General features: G+C 45.9%; 1 protein-coding gene across 1 annotated transcript; it reads right to left on the reverse strand.

Moving 5' to 3' along the window:
* Positions 1 to 268: 268 nt before the first annotated feature.
* Positions 269 to 19202, reverse strand: PSMB7 (proteasome 20S subunit beta 7). The gene is made up of 8 exons (XM_033077226.2): positions 19090 to 19202; positions 18885 to 18978; positions 18663 to 18760; positions 18224 to 18364; positions 17614 to 17729; positions 10869 to 10927; positions 920 to 1071; positions 269 to 438 (listed from the first exon to the last, which is right to left on the reverse strand). The coding sequence occupies exons 1-8, from the start codon at positions 19149 to 19151 to the stop codon at positions 327 to 329; spliced, it is 834 nt and encodes a 277-aa protein (XP_032933117.1). The 5' UTR covers positions 19152 to 19202; the 3' UTR covers positions 269 to 326.
* Positions 19203 to 21896: the final 2694 nt, after the last annotated feature.

A 21896-nucleotide genomic window follows, 5' to 3' on the forward strand; every position in this document is an offset into this window, starting at 1 on the left:
TGTTTTCTTACATTCTGTTAAATTAAAACTTAGCAAATTAGACTTCTGCAGAGCACTTTCATTCCTGCTGTTTTGTTCCTGGAGTGAGGTAACAAAGCAGCTCCTTTTGTGCCCCCAGTGCCAGGTGGTGCCTGGAGGGGAGCACAGCTCTCACCTGCTCAGACCCCTTGGGGTCAGTGCCAAAGCCCTTCAGGGCTGCCTGGGCCTCACCTGCTCTAAAGGAGGGAGAGAGAAACAGCAACAACAGCACCAGGTACAGACACACAGAGGAGATTGGGCAGAGCCTCTTTATTCTGCAGCAGCTGCTGTGTGAGCACCCACAGGGCTCAGGACGTGTCCATGGTCTGCACGGTCTCATCCAACACCTCGAGCTCCAGGTGTGCCACATTCTCTGTGAGAACAGCAGTTGTTCCTTTTTCACACTTGTACCTACCCACCCTGGTAAAGAAACGAGGGAAAGTTAGTCTGGAACATGGTGCATAGGAAAACTTGCATTCAAAATTTTCAAACTGGTCAGCATCAGAGGTTTCCTGTAAAAGTCCAAAGTAAAGAAACTGTTTACTGCAAAATCTGTACTGATTGCAATAACTGACAGACTTTCAGATAAAGCAGCAACTTCAGGAAACTGTTTACAGAAACAGTGCCATGTAACTGGCAAGGTTTTCATTGAAATCAGTGGGCTCTCAAAGTGGTGGGGGACATTTGTGCTAAAAACCAAACAGGTGATTTGCTTAGGTTTTGCAACTCCAGGATAATCCTACCAATGTAATCACCCCTGTTCAGCTGCTGCTGCAGCCGCTCCTTTGCACTGTTTACTGAAAGTGCTACAGACTGGAGGTCACTGACAGAACTTGGCATCACTGACAACAGGCCTTGCCAGGCAGAGCAGAGCCCCCACAGGAGCTTCAGGATCACTCACCTGTCCCCCTTCTTGTTGGCCACATCGTAGGGCCGGAGGAAATCCAGCTTGTTCTTGCTGATGACACAGATGTCGATGTTGCTGCCGGAGCCCAGGTCGTTGTAGATGCCGGCGGCGATGGCGTCTCGCACGAGCTGCTTGGCCTCCTCCTCCTGGCAAAGGGAAAACTGTCACTGCCCCAGGGCTGGCATTCCCCAGCACTGTGTGCTCTGAGCTTGGAACAATAAATGATACACCAACAATAAAACAGTCACCAGGTACCGCCGTCACACTGCTGCACTGGGTTAAGTTTGTATCACTGCAGTGAAACACAAGAGGGAACTTCTGCCACAGTCATGGATGTAACTAAGGCACAGTTACTGTTACACAGAGAGCAACAGTGCCCCTGTTACACAGCAGCACTCGGGAGTATCTTTTACACAGAAACAATTAAAATTCATCACAATATCCATTAGGACACCACCCCAGAGCTGTAAGAACACATTCCCCCCCCTCACCAGTAACAGGCTGGTGCTGCTGAGGGCCTCAGGAATGTGAACTGATGGGACTGGCAGCCCCCAGGTCATTCCAGCAGCACTGGCTCCCTCTGCAGCTCCCAGACAGGGCTGGGGCTGTTCCACACTGAGCTGATGGAAAAAATACCCACACTCAGCTCAGCACCATCAGGAACTGACAGGGCCTCAGCTCCCGATGGAGCCCAGGCTGGGGAGCACCAAGAAATGCCACAAAACTTCTGTGATGTGTCATGTTAAACGGTGTCCAAGGACACGTTTTCACAGACAGAGCCCCTCAGTCCAGCCCATGCTCTGCACCTGGAGAGCCCAGAGCAGCAAGGACACATCCTGCACCCTCAGCTCCACTGAGCCTGTGCCCCTGTCACCTGGCCAGAGGGTCAGACTGCAAGGAAAACACATGGAGTCCCTATAAATAAATACATATATGGACATATGAATACATCATATACATACACAAATCTTTTCAGTAGCCTAGAAAGTACAAACCAGAGAATGTAAGACCCCTCACTTTCTGTTAAAGATGTGTTACTTATTTGAAAACACTGACTGGAGCTGCCTGTTCCCACACAGAAATAGACTGGAACACATCCATGGCCACAGAGGTGTGGACCCCTTTTGTCCCCAGGTGTGTGCAGCAGTGGCTGCTCAGCTCACCCAGCAGATCCTGCTGGCACAGTGAGGCTCCCAGGCTCACTGCTCACTGCTTTGCTGCTATTTCACACCTTGGAATAATCTGCCACCAGACACCAGAACAAGAGACAGGGTCAATGCTGAATTTGATAAATGCAGCTTTTTCCAGTGTGCCTCATTTTCACAGCCTGTCTGTGCCAGGAGCAGCAGCTCCTGCCTGCAGCTGCTCCAGCCCCGAGTGCAGCTCAAGAGGAGCCCAGAATTAGCCCAGCTCCCCCCCACCCTGGGGCTGCTCTGCACTCCCTGGTGCCCCTCTGAGCACTGGGAATGACAGCAGGGCACAGCCTCCACTCAACTACAGGAACAGCAGAATTCTTAACTTCACTCCCAGTTTTACTCTTTATAAAAAAAATAAACTGAATTACACTTCTTACCAAGCTGACTAGAACAATACAGCCAAGCTGCAAAAATAATTCCTGTACCCTTCCTTCAGTGTTTTGGGCAATAAAATGCTGATAAGTAATTCCTCACATAACTGACAGAAGACTGTTGATGATTTGTTGCAGACTAAGATTATTTTAGTACTATAGTGAAAGTAAATAAACCAAAGAAGTATGTGTAGATCTGTTTTAAGAACTAACTTAGCAAAACCAGAGCAATTTTAAGCTATGTGAGTGTTAGGTATAAGAAAAGCAGCTTAGGAAAACTACAGCAGATTGGTGGAGTTTGTTCCACTCTTCCTTTTAATACCATCCTTTTAAATGAACAAATAAACCTCACAGACTCTTCTAATTTAAATCTCACTTGCTTTTAAAAATGTACTGTATCACCCTAGTGTTTATCAAAACAGTTCCAAAAGTACCCAGTGAAGTGCAGTGGGAAGAGCTGAGCTGTAACTGCACTGAGGCAGCCACTGCACAGAGCCCAGGCTGCAGCCTCAGCTCCTTCACTGACAGTGCAGCTCAGTCTGTGAACACACAGTAACTGTCATTAGCAAACCCTGCCTTTCTTTTTACTGTTTAGAAAGCTGGACAGAATAGTCACAACAAAAACCAAAGTACTGCTTACAGAGATCCTGCATGGAGTGCAGCAAGGACTGCTACTTACAGTCACAAAACAGGGGGCAGCAGCAAAGTGCTGACACAGTCTCAAGTACAGAGCCCTCAATGAGTCACTACAATAATTAATCTTAAAAAACCCTAAAGTTCAGAGTATATAAAAGGAGCACTTCCTGCTTTATGGTTGCAAAGACCAAGCTAACTGGGAATATCCTCCTGTGGGGCCCCCAGTGCTCCTTAAATGAGATTACAGCGAGTGATGAAGCGCGGGGCGCGGCGGCGCTGACAGGCAGCGCTTTATGGAGCGATCTGTCTGTCCCCATCACACAGCCCTCAATGTGTCCCTGGACTCCAATGTGCAGCCCCATTTACCTGCGGGTGACAAATGGCAGCGCTTGGCCGAGCCCGGCGCAGTAATGGTCAGCACAGCTGTGCTGTGGGACTCGGCCCCCTTCATTACACTGACCACAGCACGGCTGCCAAAGCCTGCCTGAGCAATTGGGCAGTAAAGGCTAAAATAAATAACTCAGCATGGAAGGCTAATCTGAAACACTGTTTGATAAATTATTTATAACACAGACAATTGTCTGCATTTAATATTGGCGCTACTGGTAGCATCTTTAAAAGATGATTTATGTGTTGTAATGCCATTAAGCTTTATATGGGCCCACTGCTGGCTATAAAGTCTGCTGAGATTTAGAGAATGAGTTTTAAACTGTCACTGCAACATCATAGTAGATAGAGCCTGTATTAAATCTTTACTTTAAACCTGTTATCTGGAGAGTTGCAGTTTGCAGACACTCAGAGCTGATGGATTACCTCTCACAGCTGCTCTGCCACGAGTCCCAAACAGCACCGAGGAGCAACTTTTACACATTATTCTTGTATATGACTTGGATCAACTTTCTCTTCTCACTTAAGCAATTTCCAAATTTCAAGTGCTACTGAAGGAAAAAAAGAGACTTTCCTACAGGAGATGAAGCTACTTCCTACATTGTATTACACTAATAACCTGTAAACAAGTTCATCGTTATGCTCCAGCAGCAAAGGGAGCAGCTGGAATGTTTGTTAACATTATTTCCTCACATTTTGTACCTTCACGAGCAAGTTACACAGGAGATGTATTTTCCAGATTTTAAAACTTTGGAAATTACTGATTTTTTTTTCTCTTCCCAAAATAAAATTAATCTCTGCTGCAGGTCACCAGGACGCTGTTAGAGATGCAACGCACAGTGCAGTTCTCCAAAGCAATTCTTAGAAAGATTTGAAATGCAATGCACAATCAGTATAATATGGACAAATAAACAAATGCAAATACTTATAAACAGTCTTTTACAATGAGATTTGTTCAAATACTATCAGATAAAAAGTTGATACTAAAAGTGAGAATCCCCAAGACTTGTGAGGGAAGAGAAGGGAAGGGGAAAAAAATCAGAAGCTTCAGGAAGGACAATGACAATAAAAAAATAAATCCATAAAGGAGTGTTGGGAATTTGGGGGTAGAAGCAATAGCTCTTGAAGGACATAAGCACCTACAGGAGCATAATCAGAGTCTGGAAGAGAATCAGGGCAGTGAGGGGCTGGGGTGGAGATCAGTCTGTAACTGGAAGAGATGCTGAAGTCTGCTCTAAGTCCAAAGAGAACAAACCTGAGATGCAAAGGGTTTTGTATTTCTTGTAGGGGAAGGCTGGAAGACTCCAGCAGCAAGAACAATTTGCTCAGGCTGTCAGGAAAGGGGCAGGCACGTGTCATTTAAACCACTCAGGTTTAACAAGCCTCCCCCCCAAAAAGTGCATTTCCAGTGCTGCCTCAGGATAAGGAATGACACAACTTGTCTCCTTTTAATTTTTTTAATTAGACCTATGTGTTCTGTGTTCAGGTTCATTGTGACTGAAGTGTCAGTAAATGTTTATTTTTCTAACCATTTTCTGCTAAGAACTTTCCAAATAAAGTGCTCAGGAGTCCCTAATTATTATTCTCACAGAAAACAGTTTTTGCCATTCTGAGGAAGCTGCCTGTGAGCGCAGGCTCATCCCCACCCCCTCTCTGATATCATACAGCACCAGTATAATAAACCACGTTAATATTTCATACCAGGGTGAAATATGCTGGAGTATCAATTCAACATCTGCTGTCTTTAGGGTACCGGCGTCCCGCAGAGACACTTTCAATTTGTAATTGAGTTCTATACTGAATTAATCAGCAGTTTATCTTTTTTAGTAAAATAATGACTTCCCCACTAACCTGGATTTACATTAACAATTTATGCCAAATTACCTGCCAAGACAAGAAACTTATATGATTCGGAACTACTATTCAATAACATTAGTTGCTGTGTGTCATTCCCTACACGGGGATTAGTACAATCCATATTTCCAACAGCACAGAATTAAATTACAAGCTCTTCTCACAACTATGGGATTTCTTTTAATACTATTCCCATTCTCTGAACTAAGAATGATTACAAAAACTCATTCAATCCATCACTTAGTAAAGTTCATGGGTTTTTAGGGAACTGATTCTCAAAATGGGAACTGGTTTAACAGCACCCAGCTGTAAATCCTGCCAGGCTGCAGCTCCTCCTGTGGTCCTGCTGTGCTGCTCTCCAGTAACACACCGACCCTCAGCCACCCACATATGCAAACCCTGCAAAAGACTATGGTTAAAGTTACTTTCTGTTACTGCATATAAAAATTAATATCAAGCAATAACATGTCTGGCTTCAAATAAAGCAAACTCTGCTCATCTGACTATTGCTTTACCTCTGACAGAAGAATGGAAGGGAATGAAGGTCAGCATTTTATTTGGAAAAGAAGCCTTGGGCCCTCAGGTAGTATATCCTTCCTAATACACCAAAATGCTCCATAAAGCCCAGGCTGGCTCCCTCCTCCTCCTCCTCCCCTTCCCTCACAGCAATTGCCCCTGGCCCCGCCGGCCCTCGCCGCGGGAGCAGCACTCGGGCTTCGTGCCATGTGAAATATTTTCCAGTACATTTTGTCTGTGTTCTGCAGTTATGGGAGATATACAAACTGGAACAATTTAAACTGGAACACCTGCTCCTGAGAAATGCATCAAAAATAATTACCTGTCCTCCCCCTACCCTGTGCACTGAAATGATCTCTTAACACAGAGCCCTGCTTCTGGCCAGCCTGTCTACATTATTACGGACAAAGTTTAAGTGTTACTTTCATAAAGGTGAAGAAATGGTTGCTCTTTGACATGCAGCAGGGCCCAATTTACACAAAGGTAACATTCATTTCCCTTGATACAGTGTGCAAACAGCAAACTGGAAGGCAGTGCTGCTGGGTATCTCTGGGAACTCGGAGTGGTGCTGCCGGCAGTGTCCCACCGAGTTCAGCACAAATCTTTCATTCAGAGAGCACCCACAACACAGCCCTCTGCAATCCCAGCCATGCCACAGCACACCGAGCTGGCACATTCCAAATCAGCCCAGAACTCCTGTTTAACACCAGCTCCACAAAGGAAATCGATCCAGGGCACAGTCCTGTGAAAGATGATGAAAACAGTACAAACTGTCCAACGTGTCAGGCAGAAACCAGGCTGCCACAGGATAATTGTGATCTAACCTACGAATAAGAAACAGGTATGATAAGCCTTTATTTTCAGGCTGACTGTATGCACTAATACCTGATATTTACCCATGGAAATCCATGTCTGCAGGAGACACGAACACAGCTATGTCAGGAAAGCTGAAAACTGCAGTGCCACAAGCTCTGGCAGCAAGGAGTGAAGATATGCCACTAACAGCAGCCTCAGTTCCTGTCAGTGGATAATGAAATACACAGATACACAGCACACAGGAACACAAAGTCCTGATTTTTGCTCACCAAGTCAGATTTCACCCCCCCCATTTCACTTAATTTCATGTTTGACACCAACAGGGGTTCAAGTATCTCAGGCAGGCTCTCCAGCCTAACTCCCATAGTCTGGCTTGATCTCCATTGTCTGCTGCCAGAGAGGAGCCCACAAACCTCCCAGCAAGTGGTCACCGTCCCACAGAGTCATTAAAGGCGCGGTGTCAGCTGGGGATCAGCGCGGCTGCCACACCTGAGCCCAGAGCTGATCACCATCACTAATGAACACAGGGCTCATCTGCAGCCTGTCACTGCTCCCAGCCCGGCACACGGCAACGCTGCCACACAACTCCTGCTCAGATTAGAGACTTGTGACAGATTCCAAAAATAGCTCACTATTGTTGTCAGTACTTAATAAATAAAAATAATTCTACCATATTGAGGGGCAGTAGGAAATGTGAGCACAGGAACATTTGAAGGATCTATGTGTCAGCTGCTTACAAATGGAAGGAAGTGACATGTTTTCATAATATTCTGTAGTGTGCCTGATGCGTTATGTCACTGAAATAAGAGGTGCCCAGTGAAAGCTGCACTCAGGCTACTTTGCATTTCCATACCACAAAGAACCCAGAGCACAGGGAGCACCCCAAGGAAAGCACTCTGTGCCTCAGGGATTCACTCAGGGATTAGGGGCACTCAAATACCTCAGACACCACCACACTGCTCATCAGATTGGTCCCACCAGCAGGGCCAGCCAAAGCCCCCACTGCAGAGCAGTCACCAGGGCACACCAGGGGAGCCCCTCTGGGGGGACACAAGCTGCAGCTTTTGGGACAGCACAGCTGCTGCAGCACGAGAGGGGCTGTGCTCCATGTGGAACACACTCTGAACAATCCTCTCCTCTTCTTATTCATCTGTTCTTACCCTCCAGGGTATTTTTGTTTTCATTCAGTACCACTTGATTTCCTGCCACACTTAAGAAATGGTACAATAAATGACTGTAAATATAATCTCACACTTTTGTGGTGATCTTTCCTAGAAATAATTATTAATTATCTGCCAGACTATCTCCTATCTCCTTTATTCCAGATGTTCTGCTCCTGAACTCACTACTCCAAGATTTACAATTTTTTCCCTGCAAAAGTTCAGTTTTCTGTACCTTCTGGTTCTCCTCCTTTTGGAGTCTCTTTTTATTAAACCTGGCTGTTTTGATGAAATACAGAAAAGAAATGAAGTTACAAGCAGCCTTTCCTTTCTTAAACAAGAAGTCTACAACACAGCCCCACTGTGCATCAAGTAATTCTACAGACAAAATGCTTCTACTTTTCAAACACCAGAAATCAAATACCAGAAGAAAATATATCCCCTCTCCCCCATCTCCTGAGGAATTCAACCACCACAGGAAAGATAAACCCAGAATCCCAGCATTTAATACTGTAGACATTTTTTTTCCCAGCTCACAATGCTTTCCATATCCACTGACTCAGAGTATTTCTTTGCTATTGTTTAACACCAGAAGGCACAAACGCATTTACAAAATGACTGTAAGGTTTAAAAACCTGTGGTGACTCTATTGGAAGAAAAATTGGTTGCAATGAAAGATCTAAGCTCGAAACACTCCATTAGATGTGCTGTTCTCCCACTTACGATTTTTAAAGTAGATCTATAGCTGCCCACATGACAGATTAATATTGTTCCACAGTAGTTAGGTGCTTGGCATTACATTTTTGAAGCATCTAGAGGCCTTCAGGGCTGAAAGTGTTCCCATCCTCAGCGATCTATAATGGTTCCTCTAGAGGCCAGCACTCCTTCCCCACAAACCCTGCCTCCATAAATCAGGCTGCACAAGTGGCACTCGGGGACGTCACCATCCATCTCCACAGCTCCTCTGAAGGATGTTGGGTACAGATCATCTCCCAGCACTGCAGCCAGGGAAAGGACCATCACAGTTGGCACTGATAAAGCATGTGCTACTTAAATCTGAAGACACACTAAGTCTATGGAAAAAAACACATCCTGCTGGTGTTAGCATGCCTCAGGCACTGGGAGAAGCTTCAGCAACTCATCTTCAAAAGGCAGAGAGCCAGGGCTCTAGAAACCTGCAAAAATTGGCTAAGCCTGCAGTCTTTTTTTATTTTATTATTTTTTTATTTTTTTTTAGTTGAGCATCTTCAAAGTCTATGATTCTAACTGTAGGGCACAGCAGCTGCCACTGCAGATTTGATCCTCTCAGCTTTTGGCAGCTCTCAACTTGAAATTCTAGCAAAAGAATTTTTCAAGTTGCTATTATTGCCTGTCATGGATTTATAAATATTGTGCACTATCTGCTGTGGCATGGCTCTCCTGGGACACCAGTGCATGCCAAAAGCATAACAGAATGAAAAACAGTTCCTATTCTTCAAATAAATGCTAATTTTTTTTTAACTGTGCTCACACGATGCGTTTGGTGATCAGCTTCAATAGTACAGAATATATATCAGAGGCAAAAAAGCTGATTGTCTTTTCCAGTAGTATTCAGCTGCTACTTTCATTAAGCTTGTTTAATTACATTCCAGATGCTAATTTGCAAGTTGATACCAGAGGGTGCAGGACAGTTTGCCTTTGAATCATTTTTCTGTGATGTGATGGTCTTGAAGCACACCACTACCCTCCAGTAGCCCTAGCAAGCTATTCTGACAATTAGTGCAAAAGAAAGGAGCATTGATCTTGACAGAAAAATAATAATTTTCTATGTATTTTATTAAATTAATCTTCAGCAATTTTATCTTCATTGCCATTTCACAGCAAGTTTTATGTAAAATATATATAGCATACTTCAGATTTAATTTGGATTCATTTCAATGGAAATATTTCTTATTTTAATAATTTCCTGAAAAAAAAACCCCACGTCTGACTTAGAATGTAAATACAAATTCTTACAGCCATAACAGAACATGAGGAAGTGGTTGGGAGTGCAGTTGAGCTTTATCACATGAAACCTTGCTGGTTTGGTTAATACAATTCCTGAACTGTTACGAGGTAATAGATTATCCAGGAAAACCAAAGGAAGGGTTAAGGTGCATGCAAGTCTCACAGATCTAAATATCTATTTCAACAAATTGGTAGGCTGCATTTCTACATGCTTGTTATAAGTGACTATCTGCTGCCACTTATGGTTGTGTGTGAAGACAGTTTAATGAGGATGACCTTTCTAAATAGGAAAATTTAGAGATTTACCAGTTTTTGGTGCCTTTTTCGGTTGCTCTTACACAAGAAATGACTTAAAATCCAAGTTTGAAAGCTAGCTGAGAATAAATGAGAATTGTAGTTGCACAGCACAGCTCTTTGCCATTTGTATCTTGGAAAGAGGACTTTTGTGCTGTAGCTGTTGCTTGCAGGGATTTGCAGTGTTTTCAGTGGAATGGCACACATGCCAAGTGCACAGTCACACAGGAGGCTGGAAAAGGAGACTCTCATTCTTACAGCAGCACGAGAGGAGAGGGAAAAACAGAATCTTCCTCTCTCTCTCGTGGCTCTAGCAGCCATCTGGTGTGAGGATCCTTCCCAGAGACACTTGGGAGCCTATTAAACACATTCCAATATTTCTGATAACAACTGTAAATATACCAGAGGCCAGAAGTCCAATGTCTTCAGATGCTGTCCAAATCACAGGAATCCTGATCCCACTGCGTGTCCCTAGCTCTGCACACCTACACCTCTTGCTTACATAGTGACAGGAGAGGGGCCAGGAATAATTACACAACTGCTTATTACTAATGCTGAAGCATTTGTTTTACCCATCAATTTTTACAGCTTTGCAGTAAGTTGACATTAGTACATTTTAAGTGCAGCAAAACTAGATTTACCTTTGAGAGTTTCAAACCTCCTAAACTCTTACAAACATGAGGATTGCTGAAGGAAGAAACATGGAGGTTTAAAACCCAAGGCTTACCTCCATGTCGGGTTTGTATTTATCTTCAAACACTGCCATGGCCGCGAGCGATCCAGAACCTGTGTGACAACACCAGGACACCCCTTTAGCCAGTGGATTTAGGTGTGGAAGTTTTTTTAGAGAAAAATCTGGTACATCTCATCAGCACAACCCAAACTGAAGCCCACCACAGCTCCCACTGCACTGTACAGTGTCTACACCGAGTCAGAATGATTTAATCCTGGGGGTACAGCTGAGTGCACAGGCCCATCCTGACAGCCCTTCCTTCTTCCATTTTGAACTTCAGATACAAAAACGAGGTTAGAAACAAAGAGTTAAGGGAATGTCACCCTTTGCAGTCCCTGCTCCTCCATCCCTCCCACCCCACTTCCATGCCTGCCCCTCTTAGAGGGGAGCAGGAATGAGGAGATGGCCCCAGCCCTGGGATGAGCAGCCCAGCAGTGGGAACAGCAGCAGATGTCCCCTGTAGTTAAACACTTCACTGTGCTCCTGCTTTGTGCCATTGTTTTTACAATAACGAACAACAAAAGCTGAACAAAGTGCCAGGGATGAAACCACGAGCTCAGGACCAAGTGCAAGTGCAGTGATGGAGCAGGAGCCATCTCAGCCCAGAGCACTGTGACTGCAGGGTTATAAATGTGCTTTTCAGGAATTAACACAAAAAGCAGGATGGCACTATTTGCAACTGTAAACTTGCTTTGTTCAGAAAGAGTGAGCCTTCAGGAAGATTTTCTTGTCTGTCGGTGGCCCTACCCATATTTCAGAGAGCACTACTTTTGGGGAGTGAATAAAGTTACCTGCAATTTTTTACTCCAATTAGAAGATTTTTTGGCATTTATTACTTTTTAACTTGTTTTGCATAGTGCTATCTGTTTAGCTGGGTCACAGAAAAAGCCATATTTCCTATTTAAAATGATTTGTGTATATCGCTTGACCACCTCAATGGTTTAGTGAAAGCAAAAGGCAGCGATTAAACAGTTTCAAATGAGGTGTCCTGCTGATTTTATCAAGTCTGCTGAATGTATAATGAAAAAGGAGAAGCTGACAGTGACACTGTTGAGAAAATACAGACTACCTTAGCTGAACCATTTAAGGAGGTCCAATTATAGATCAAATTTAAAGGGTTGAAACAGCAGATTTACAGACACAAATCAATGAACATGGTAATCCTGATGAATATGACAGATATTCCTGTTACAGAATATTGCTGTGGTTGAGGATCATTACCTTTACAGTACCAAATACATCACATCTAAAAGCAGTAGGACACTCTAAGTGTGTACTTGCATTGCAGGCAATGACTATTCATTTACACCTTGGAGCAATACACAACTCCATTTTTTAAATGCTGAAACTGAGAATAAAGAAGATTTTAAAGCAACTAATAGCAAAACTGAACTGCTGATGCAGACAGCTGATATCACAGAACAAACCACAAATAAAAGGAATTTTAGTGACCCTTCAAACAAGGTTAAAATAAAGTGTGTGCCAAAACAAATAAAGAAACCTGAACAATAAAATGACAATTCTTCTGGAATTATATAGGAATATTTCTAATGAGAGGGGAAAAAATCTGGGCTGTAGTCTCAAACACAGCCCACATTCCTGCTATACCCACACGAAGCCCACATGAGCCGAGTGGGAAGCTCAAAGTTGGAAAACAACCCTATTTCTGGGGAAAGGCTGACAAAATCAGAGTACACAGACTAGGAAATGTGCGAGAAAGAAAGCATAAAATGTAATATCTGACCAAAATTACTACACTAGCTATTTAGTCAAAAAACTATCCATAACACAATTGCATACATGGCTCAGGCTGAATTCCTCCAGCCCCTTTTAAAATGAAGTTCCCAAAAGAATCTATGGGCAGGAAGAAAAAAAGAAAAAGGAAAGAGGCGGGGGGAATCTTATGTTACAGTACATGAAATCCTTTATACATAAAAAATTACACTTAATTATTTATCTCACTGTGTTACCAAGACACAAATAAATGCCAAATCTACTATCAACCTTAAATAAATAAATCCAGACAGTCCTATAATGCAAATTTTCAAAGAGTTGTTTAAAGTCTTATCTTAATGAAACCTAAATGTAGACATCTACATCTGAAAACCAAGATCCTAAGGAGGTTCTAGCAGAACAGGAAGCTGGAAAAGCTGAATAGACTGCCTTCATTTTTTCTCTAGTGCTTATAAATCCTAAACAAGCTTGCATTTAAAATTTACTTAGCAAAAGCCTCCCAGCACAGCAAGGCATTCTCTGAAAGAACAGATTTTCCTGATGTTAAATAGCACAATGAAAATTCCTCACTGTTCCCAGCAGCAGATGCAAGCCCCGTGTTTTCAGGAACACATCTGAGTGTCTCCACCAAAACAAAGCGTGTTTGACAACAGCAGCAGGACCTGCTGTGGAAAACCCTCCCCATGCAGCCATCCCTGGGCACAGGGCTCAGCAAAGCCCACCTGCACTGCTGGACCGGCCTGGGCACGGTGAGAACTTCCCTGTCCCGCTGCACACACCTCCCTCTCCTGGTCAAACTGCACTCGCCACCCAGACACCCCCACAGTGTTCCAGCTGCCTCCTGAAAGCTGCATTGTCACAGCAGAGCGGGCAATAAAACCGGGAACTTAAGTAAACACTGCAAGCACAGTTTTCTTACTGCAGCTCCTATAAAAACCCAGCAAACTTGGATATTAAGGGTCTATGGAGAACTTGTTTGTGTGTGGGGAAACAGCTGCTCTCTTGTCCGTGCACTCGGTCCCACCAATAATTCATTTTTAACAAGCATGCTTTGCCTTTATGCAGAAACAAGCATCACAATTCCCAAACATCATGTCTGGAGAAGGATAAAATCCAAAAATGGCAAAACACCATCCGTTAACTTAGGGTGCATTCCCCACCTCACACACAAGGTAACTGATTTAAGTCACTACCAGCTCAGATTCAGCAGCAGTTCCACCTCAAATTCATCAAAACCTCCAGGAAAGCCCTGTGATATTGTCATTAAATAGTCTCTTTACCTGAGCTCAAAGTAACACCACACCAGGTATTTATCTTAGATAAGATTTCAAACCAAGCTCTGCAGAAATAGAACATTTTCTTTGTTGGATTTGTTTTTTCCACATGTGTCTCTTCTGTATGTGAGCAATAAGAATAATTAAAACAAAGGATAATTGGCAAAGTCATACTTTATTTGTATTATATGGCATTCAGGAAAAAAGCCTTTCAGATCTTTAAAACCCACTAACTGCTAAGAATGCTTACACTTAACATCAATTTTAAAAATGCCATCTCAATTCCAAAGGATTTGCTTTGTGTATATTTTTACTAAGCTACACTTCAGAACCAAATATTCAGGAAGCATTAATCTAATATCTACACACATAAAAATATGTGCAAACAAATTCTACAGAACTACAGGAGCTGAGCTACTCAGAGGCAAATGCTTTTCAGTCTCCTGATTAGCATGGAGCAGGTAAGTTATGAAACGATAAGAGAATTTACTGTTCTCTCCTTTTTAACACCGGTCATTTCCTGAATTTTCCCAACCAAGTTGTTAAATTTTCTGCATGCAACTGTAATAAGCTGACTTTAAAAATACCATCTGGTCCTCACTTGAGCAGTTGTACCACTTCAGTATTGATTTAAAGTGAAAGATAATTATTGATAGCAAAAAATTTTCCCTGTGAATTACAACTGTGGGAGCTTTTCTAAAGCAGAGGCACTGGGTGCTTTCAGCAGAACCTCCACTGCAGACAAGTTCTCACTGCCGAGCACAGTCCATCTCCTCACCCAAGGACCTGTTTGCTGCCACACCAGAGGATGTGCAGAGCCTTGAGAGCAACATTTAGCACTTCCTCATCCATCACTGCCAGGGCTCCCTGACAGGGCATTTATTCACCCGCACTCATTGTTATTCAATTTGCTGCTCATCCCAGGTAAGAATCCCGTGATCTCGGCAGCCCCTCGGACTGGGATCATTTTTCAGCGTGGCTCCTGGCTGGGGGCTGGCTCCCAGCAGTGGGAGTTCTTGCTCTGCAGCACGACACTGCCACTGCATGAAGAGCTGATTTATGAATATGAAGCACCACTGGCACCAGGGGAGCAGCTCCAGCCACCAGAGACTCCTGAACACTCTGCCTGCTCCCGAAAGCTCAACTACACACTGAGTGCTTTAATTTTATGCATGCATTTCATTATAAGCCTTGGCCAGAAGCTTTCCTAGACAAGCCAAGCAATCAGACGATCTTGCATCGTTTGCTGAAATCCAATTTTGTCCTTTGTCAGCATAAACAGTTTAATTTAATGTTTTCACTCCTGAGTAAGCACTGTATACCTTCTAAGTATCTCTTGCAAGGCAGGACACTGCTCTGTCCATCCAGATAGACCAGCACACCAAAATCAAACTAAACTTCTCAACCACCTTTCCTATTTAACGCTAAATTTCCAGAAGTTAACTGACCAAACATACCTACCTTGATTTAAATAAACTGTCTTTAGAACATTTGGGATAAAATACCCCAAAAACCACTAGATTAGTCTAAGTAAGACTGAAATAAAATTCCAACTGCTACCTTCAATTTGACTTTTCATAGCTTTTCTGCTGTCTTGATTCTATCTTTCACCTATATGCATTAGATAATTTCTTACTAAAAATCCCAGTCACTGGAGGAAGTGTCAGTGTCACAGGTGTGCTGAAGGACCCTGATGCTCAGAAGTGCTTTGTCCAACTGTGGCTAAAAGGAACGTGTGGGCACCAGCCACACACCTGGTACTGCCCGCAGCAAACCAAAGTTTAAGCTACATGAAACTTAATCCTCTGATATTCTACTTCCCACTCGTTTGAACTTGCTCTGCTACCACGCTATTTTTGAGGAGGGAAAGCAGAGCTGCCAGGATTTCCCGACAGGCTGTGTTTTAAAGCTTTTAAACCCGAGGCAGGAAAACCAACATGTGCGGAGCGCAGAGCACGTGTTGTGGAGCAGGGGAACGGCTCCCACAGCCCCGTTTGGGCCGGGTCCCCGGCCCCATGGCTCCCATAGCCATCATGGCCTCACGAGCCCCCATAGGTCCCATAGCCCCCACAGCCCTCATCAGCCCTCATAGCCCCCACGGTCCCCACAGGTCCCCACAGCCCTCATGAGCACTCATAGCCCCCATGGGCCCCACAGCCCTCATAGCCTCCCATAGCCCCCACATCCCCTTCATACTTAACAGACCCCATTGTCCCCACAGCCCTCATAGCCTCCCATGGCCCCCACGGCCCTCTCATTCCTTATAGCCCTCTCATCCCTCATAGCCCCCACAGGTCCCATAGCCCTCATCAGCCCTCATAGCCCCCACGGTCCCCACAGGTCCCATAGCCCCCACAGGTCCCCACAGCCCTCATGAGCACTCATAGCCCCCATGGGCCCCACAGCCCTCAGAGGTCCCATAGCCCCCACATCCCCTTCATACTTAACAGACCCCATTGTCCCCACAGCCCTCATAGCCTCCCATGGCCCCCACAGCCCTCTCATTCCTTATAGCCCTCTCATCCCTCACAGCTCCCACACAGCCCCCTCATAGCCCTCACAGCCCCCTCAAAACCCCCACAGGCCCCTCACAGCCGCCATAGCCCCCACAGCCCCCTCATCCCTCATAGCCCCCACAGCCCCCTCATCCCTCATAGCTCCCACAGCCCCCACATCCCCCTCATAGCCCCCCAAAGTCCCCACATCCCTCATAGCCCCCACATCCCCCTCATCCCTCATAGCCCTCATAGCCCCCACATCCCCCTCATAGGCCTCCAAAGTCCCCACATCCCTCATAGCCCCCACAGCCCCCGCACAGCCCTCACAGCCCCCTCAAAATCCCCCACGGGCCCCTCATGGCCCTCACAGCTCCCTCAAAGCCCCCACATCCCTCCCACATCCCTCACAGCCCCCTCATAGCCCTCACAGTCCCCTCAAAATCCCCCACGGGCCCCTCACAGCCCTCTCATCCCCCTCATCCCCACGCTGCCGTGAGGTGCCCGCTCCGCCGTGCCCGGGCCGCCGGCGCCACCCAGCGGCCGCCGCAGCGCCCGGCCCGGCCCGGCCCGGCCCCGCTAACTGCGGGCGCTCATCACGGCCCCGCTACACCGCTACCCAGAGCCAGCAGCAAAACAGCAGCCCCCGCCACCTCAGCAACAGCCTGAGCAGGTGTTTCAGCCAAAGATGCCAGCCAGAAACAGAAAATATTAATGAGAATCTACAAATGTGTGTTTTCCCAGCACAGAAGCAGCATAAAAGCTGCACCAGGCACTGACTGTTTACTAGTCTGATACACTTCAGATCAGTTTTCCTATGTATTTATTTGAATTTCCCTTCCATGGCTCTACCAAACACAAGCTTCTGTTTAAAATAATCCAAGTCTTCCAAACAAAACATAAGTTCCCCAAGTGAAATTTGTACAAACCACAAGTTAGGACAAACCTGCAAATCAAGTTTCGGAGGAATTTTTTTTCTTTCAGCAAGATTTTGGGAATCCCCCAATTCTTGTGCTTTAAGATATGGAACACACAGAGCAACATTCCAAATATCAGCTGAGTTTTATCCCAGCCTATATTTCTGAGGAAACAGAACAGTGCACCTGCCTTATAAACACAGGTACAGCTTTATGTGTGTAGTGATGCCCACCCAGCTCCCAGCAAACACCAGGATTTAACTAAAGCCACTCTAAACAGCAGTGTAACCGCTCCCCTGGCCCGCAGAGCAGCACTCACCCATGGTGACGTAGGGCAGCTTGTCGGTGGATCCGTGGGGGTGGATGCTGTACAGGTGGGGGCCCGTGACATCCACTCCCCCCAGCACCAGCGCGGCACCGATGTAGCCTTGGTACCTGGGAGCAACGTCTGTGTGAGTCTGCAGCTCAAAACTCGGCTGTGGCTGCTTAACACAGGCCTCTGGGAACTGTGCTGCAACCCCTGGGTACAGCTCTGTACTAAACAGGCTGCTTTTACCAGCTGGCAGCAATAAAGTCAGAAAAGCACTAAAATATGGTTTACCTCAGTGTCCAGCAGACTTTCTGAGGCAATGATTCTATTACAAGTAACAGAAAACTCCCAAATTCACAAGCTTGCACTACAAGCTCTACTACTGGTCCAGCCTTCTCACCCAAGGATACACAGCGGTTTTCATGGGTGTGATGATGTATTAAACTAACACCCTTCTATTTTTGTTGAATTCTCTAAAACCCAGTTAAGAAGCCCAAGAAGCAAAGAGCAATTATTAAATCTTTAATGATGTCTTGTTATGAAGGTCAAGCAGGCTGAGACAGCATCATTTGGTGTTTTTACCAGCACTGTTAATAAAAAAGAAACCCAACTCAGTTACCTGAACAGCATCTGCTTGAGCATCCGATTGGCTGTGACAACTCGTGGGAGCCGTCCTGTGGACAGGGAGTGGAGCTCCAGGTTGGAGGAGATGAGCTGAGTTGTCATCTCAGTGTCTGCAGCCGTTCCAGCACCGCAGCAGCTGAGGAATGTGATGAGCAAATGAGGAAAAGGAGACAGAAATCTCCATACTTCATGCAACACGCAGAGATTTTCTCATTGTAAAACTGACACACAGAGAGCAGGAAACAAGAGTGCCTGCTTCAGTGTAAATGGAATACTATGAACCCCCAAGCCTTGCTAATAAAATACCATTTTGAAACAGAGCTTAATATTTGCTGTTAGTAAAGAACACAGCCAAAAAACCCAGCATCAGCATCATAAGGCAATAACGTAAAAAATAAACAATTTACTACCCAACAAAAAACTGCAATACTTACTAGATATTAGGGGAAATGAAGTGTATTTTCGAACAGTTCTTGTCGGCAACAACCATGCCCTCAGTGGCTCTCGTATCCGCTCCGAGGACGATGCCATCCTGCAGGAAGGGAGAATTATTCCCAAAGCCGCAGGGGCAGCTCGGGGATGGGGCCGGGCACACCGGGGGTGACTCAGCAGCGCGGAGCCTCCGCCGCCGGCCCGGCCCGGCCCGCCCGCCTCACCTTGAAGATGACGCCGGCGATGGTGGTGCCGGTCTTGCGCGGCGCGGGCACCCGCAGCCCCTTCTGGGCGAGCTCGGCCTCCAGCAGCGAGTTCCTGCAACACAGGCGGCGAGTGAGGCCGGGCGGAACGGCCCCCCGCCGCCCCCCGGCGCTGCCTGGCCCAGCTCCGCTCTCCCCCGGCCCTGTCCCGCTCCCGCCGCCTCACCGAGCGCAGTTGTCGAAGCTGAAGCCGCCGGCGGGCGCGCGCAGCACGGACACGGCCGCCATGTTCCGCCGGGCACGGGCGGGGGGAGCGAGCGCTTCCGGGGCAGCGAAATGGCGGCGGGGCGGCGCGCTCAGGGGCGGGGCGATGAGGGGCGGGGCCGCGCTGAGGGGTGGGGCCGCGCAGGGGGCGTGGTCGTGCGGAGGGGCGGGATCGCGCAGAGGGGCGGGGCCGCGCAGAGGGGTGGGGCGGCCGCCAGGGGGCGCTGAGCTTGTAAAAGCGGTGGGAAACTGCATTGAGGGAACAGCCCCAAAACTGACCGAAAACCGCCCCAAAACTGACCCAACACTGACCCCAAATTGACCCAAAGCCGCTCCCAAAACCGCCCCAAAACTGACCGAAAACTGACCGAAAACCGACCCAAAACCGACCCAAAACTGACCCAAAACCGACCGAAAACCGACCCAAAACTAACCGAAAACTGACCCAAAACTGACCCAAAACTGACCGAAAACCGACCCAAAACCGACCCAGCACTGACCCAAAACTGACCCAAAACTGACCCAAAACAGACCCAAAACCGACCCCAAATTGACCCAAAGCCGCTCCCAAAACAGACCCAAAACCGACCCCAAACTGATCCAAAGCCACTCCCAAAACTGACCTCAAACTGGCCCTGACGAGACAGCAATGGAATGCTTCTGTGTCTAAATAAATAAATAAATAAATAAATAAACCCATGAATAACCTATTTTCAAAGTTGCAGGCGTTCTGCTGTGTGTCACTAAAATGAATGCAGTGCTTGCTGAGTGACCTACACTCAGCCTCCAGTTTGACTTTTCCTCCATTGTCCCGAACCAACGCTCAAATGTGCCCACCAAGGACAGAACCTCCAGCCACACCTGCACGCAGGCTGTGCTTTAAAGCAAGACTGTGATGTTTTTCCAAAGTTCACACATAGCTGCTTCGGAGATATTATAAGTGCCTGAAATTAAAAATCTTCTTGATTAAAAAAAAAAAAACAAAAACAAGTGTCATTTGTTCCAAACATTAAATATTAATTACTTGACACCCTTTTTCTTGCAGGAAAATGAACCTGGGGGTCCCCTGTGTCCAACCAGAGCTGCATGTTCTGCACTGTCCCTCCTAATTATTGAAAAATTACTGCATCGGGGTGTTCAGATGAACTGCAAAAATGGGGTGGGTGGGCAAAGCTACTGGACAATGTCTACTTTTTCCTCCAATGCTCAAAAATACTTGCTAATGGGAGAGAATAAAAACAGCAATGGGGAAGAAATCGTCTGTCTTGATTGTGCCAGTCTTGCAGAAAAAGCCACCAGACCAGGCAAGACCACCCTTGAAGTAAACACACAGATAACCTGCGCTCTGCACGCTCTTGTCCCCTTCTTTCAACCCTTGGGTAACTGAAATCCCATGTTCTTGCACACCAGTAAAGCTGGGAAGTTGTCTGAGAGACAGAATATCCTGCTGCCAGATGCTCTTTTTTCATTCTAACACAGTTGGTTTTTTTCTTCACTTGATAAAGTTAAAATAAGAAGTCTCAGGGGTGAATTGCAGCCATCAAAATTGGATTGGCATATAAACTGTGGAGCAGTTGGTGGTGGGGAGTCTGGGGAAAAGGAAACAGCAGGTTTTAGCTAGAGGGGACAACAGCTTTATTTCCCTTTTGGTCCTTGACAACTAAGCAGATGTCCTACAATTATTGTTTTACCTTCTAGAAACAGAGTGCCTTTTCCCACCCTCCCAGGTGCACACAGGCCTGGCCCTTCTGCAGATGTGCAGGTCCATCCCCACGCTTCAGAGCCCTCTCTGTGCACCACCAGCTCCATCTCTTGCTGGGTACTGGCTGGCTGAGAGTCAGACCCATCCTTGTTTCTCCCTCAGCTTTCTGGGTACCTGTTTCCAGTCCCATTGATGCAGATACAGCTGGTGGTCTAATAAATAATATCTTCTGTGATCACCTGGCATCGGCTTTTTCACTGCTGTTATGTTGTGAACTTTGCTCCTGGGTTGGTGCCCACTGTAGACACAAGGGTCTGATGATGTCCTTAGAGCCCTTTGGTGTCCCTAAACCCTGTAACAGGAGGTGTCCCCCTCTGTCACCCTGCAGGGTTGGAGGATGGAGCTGTTCTGAGCCCAAAAGTATGCAGAATGAACACTGGGGAAGAGAGTGCCAGGTTCAATTAATTGTTAAGGTTGTGGTCCCTTCTATAAAGAGGTGCTTGTTATACATCTGGGAACAGCTCACCTTAACTTGCTGTGATGAACTGCACTCAAGCCTCAAAAATGCAAACTTTTCTTTATTTTATTTTATTTTATTTTTTATTTAAGCAGTCCTGAAATCTGTTTTTAGCCTTAACAAAGCTGCAATCCAGGTTTGTCATCCTACAAGACATCTGACAGGGAAGTTAAATAGCACTCCAGACACATTTTTTGAAACTTACTTGGGATAGGAGGAATGTTTAGTGTTATCTCAGCAGGTGGGCACAGGAGCTGAGGTCTGTCTGAGTGTGTGTGCAATGTATAAACTCCCAGGTATTTTGGTGTCTGCGCTGACACCTGCCTGGTTTCCCAGTTTTGTGTTCAGTGCTTTCTCAAAGTGTGAATGACAAATGACATCTGAAATTCTTGGACCTTTTGATGAGACTTTGGGTACCTTGGAATGTTTAACAGAATCTTCAGTCTGGTTTTCCTCTATGAAGCTTGCACCTGCTCTTGCAGTATGAGAGGCAAACATGCTGTTTCAGGGAAACTAGAGGAAATCACCAGGCAATTTTTTGCTTTCTAGA

The sequence above is a fragment of the Catharus ustulatus genome, chromosome 21 (assembly GCF_009819885.2).
Source record: "Catharus ustulatus isolate bCatUst1 chromosome 21, bCatUst1.pri.v2, whole genome shotgun sequence".
Lineage (NCBI taxonomy): Eukaryota > Metazoa > Chordata > Aves > Passeriformes > Turdidae > Catharus > Catharus ustulatus.

What these genes read in the sequence shown, in the direction of transcription:
- PSMB7 (XM_033077226.2), bottom strand. Translation starts at nt 19,151, where the DNA reads ATGGCGGCCGTGTCCGTGCTGCGCGCGCCCGCCGGCGGCTTCAGCTTC. An exon ending in TTCATTTCCCCTAATATCTA is followed by an intron (nt 18,365 to 18,662) that starts GTAAGTATTGCA and finishes CACATTCCTCAG; the next exon opens with CTGCTGCGGTGCTGGAACGG. An exon ending in CTCAAGCAGATGCTGTTCAG is followed by an intron (nt 17,730 to 18,223) that starts GTAACTGAGTTG and finishes CGTTGCTCCCAG; the next exon opens with GTACCAAGGCTACATCGGTG.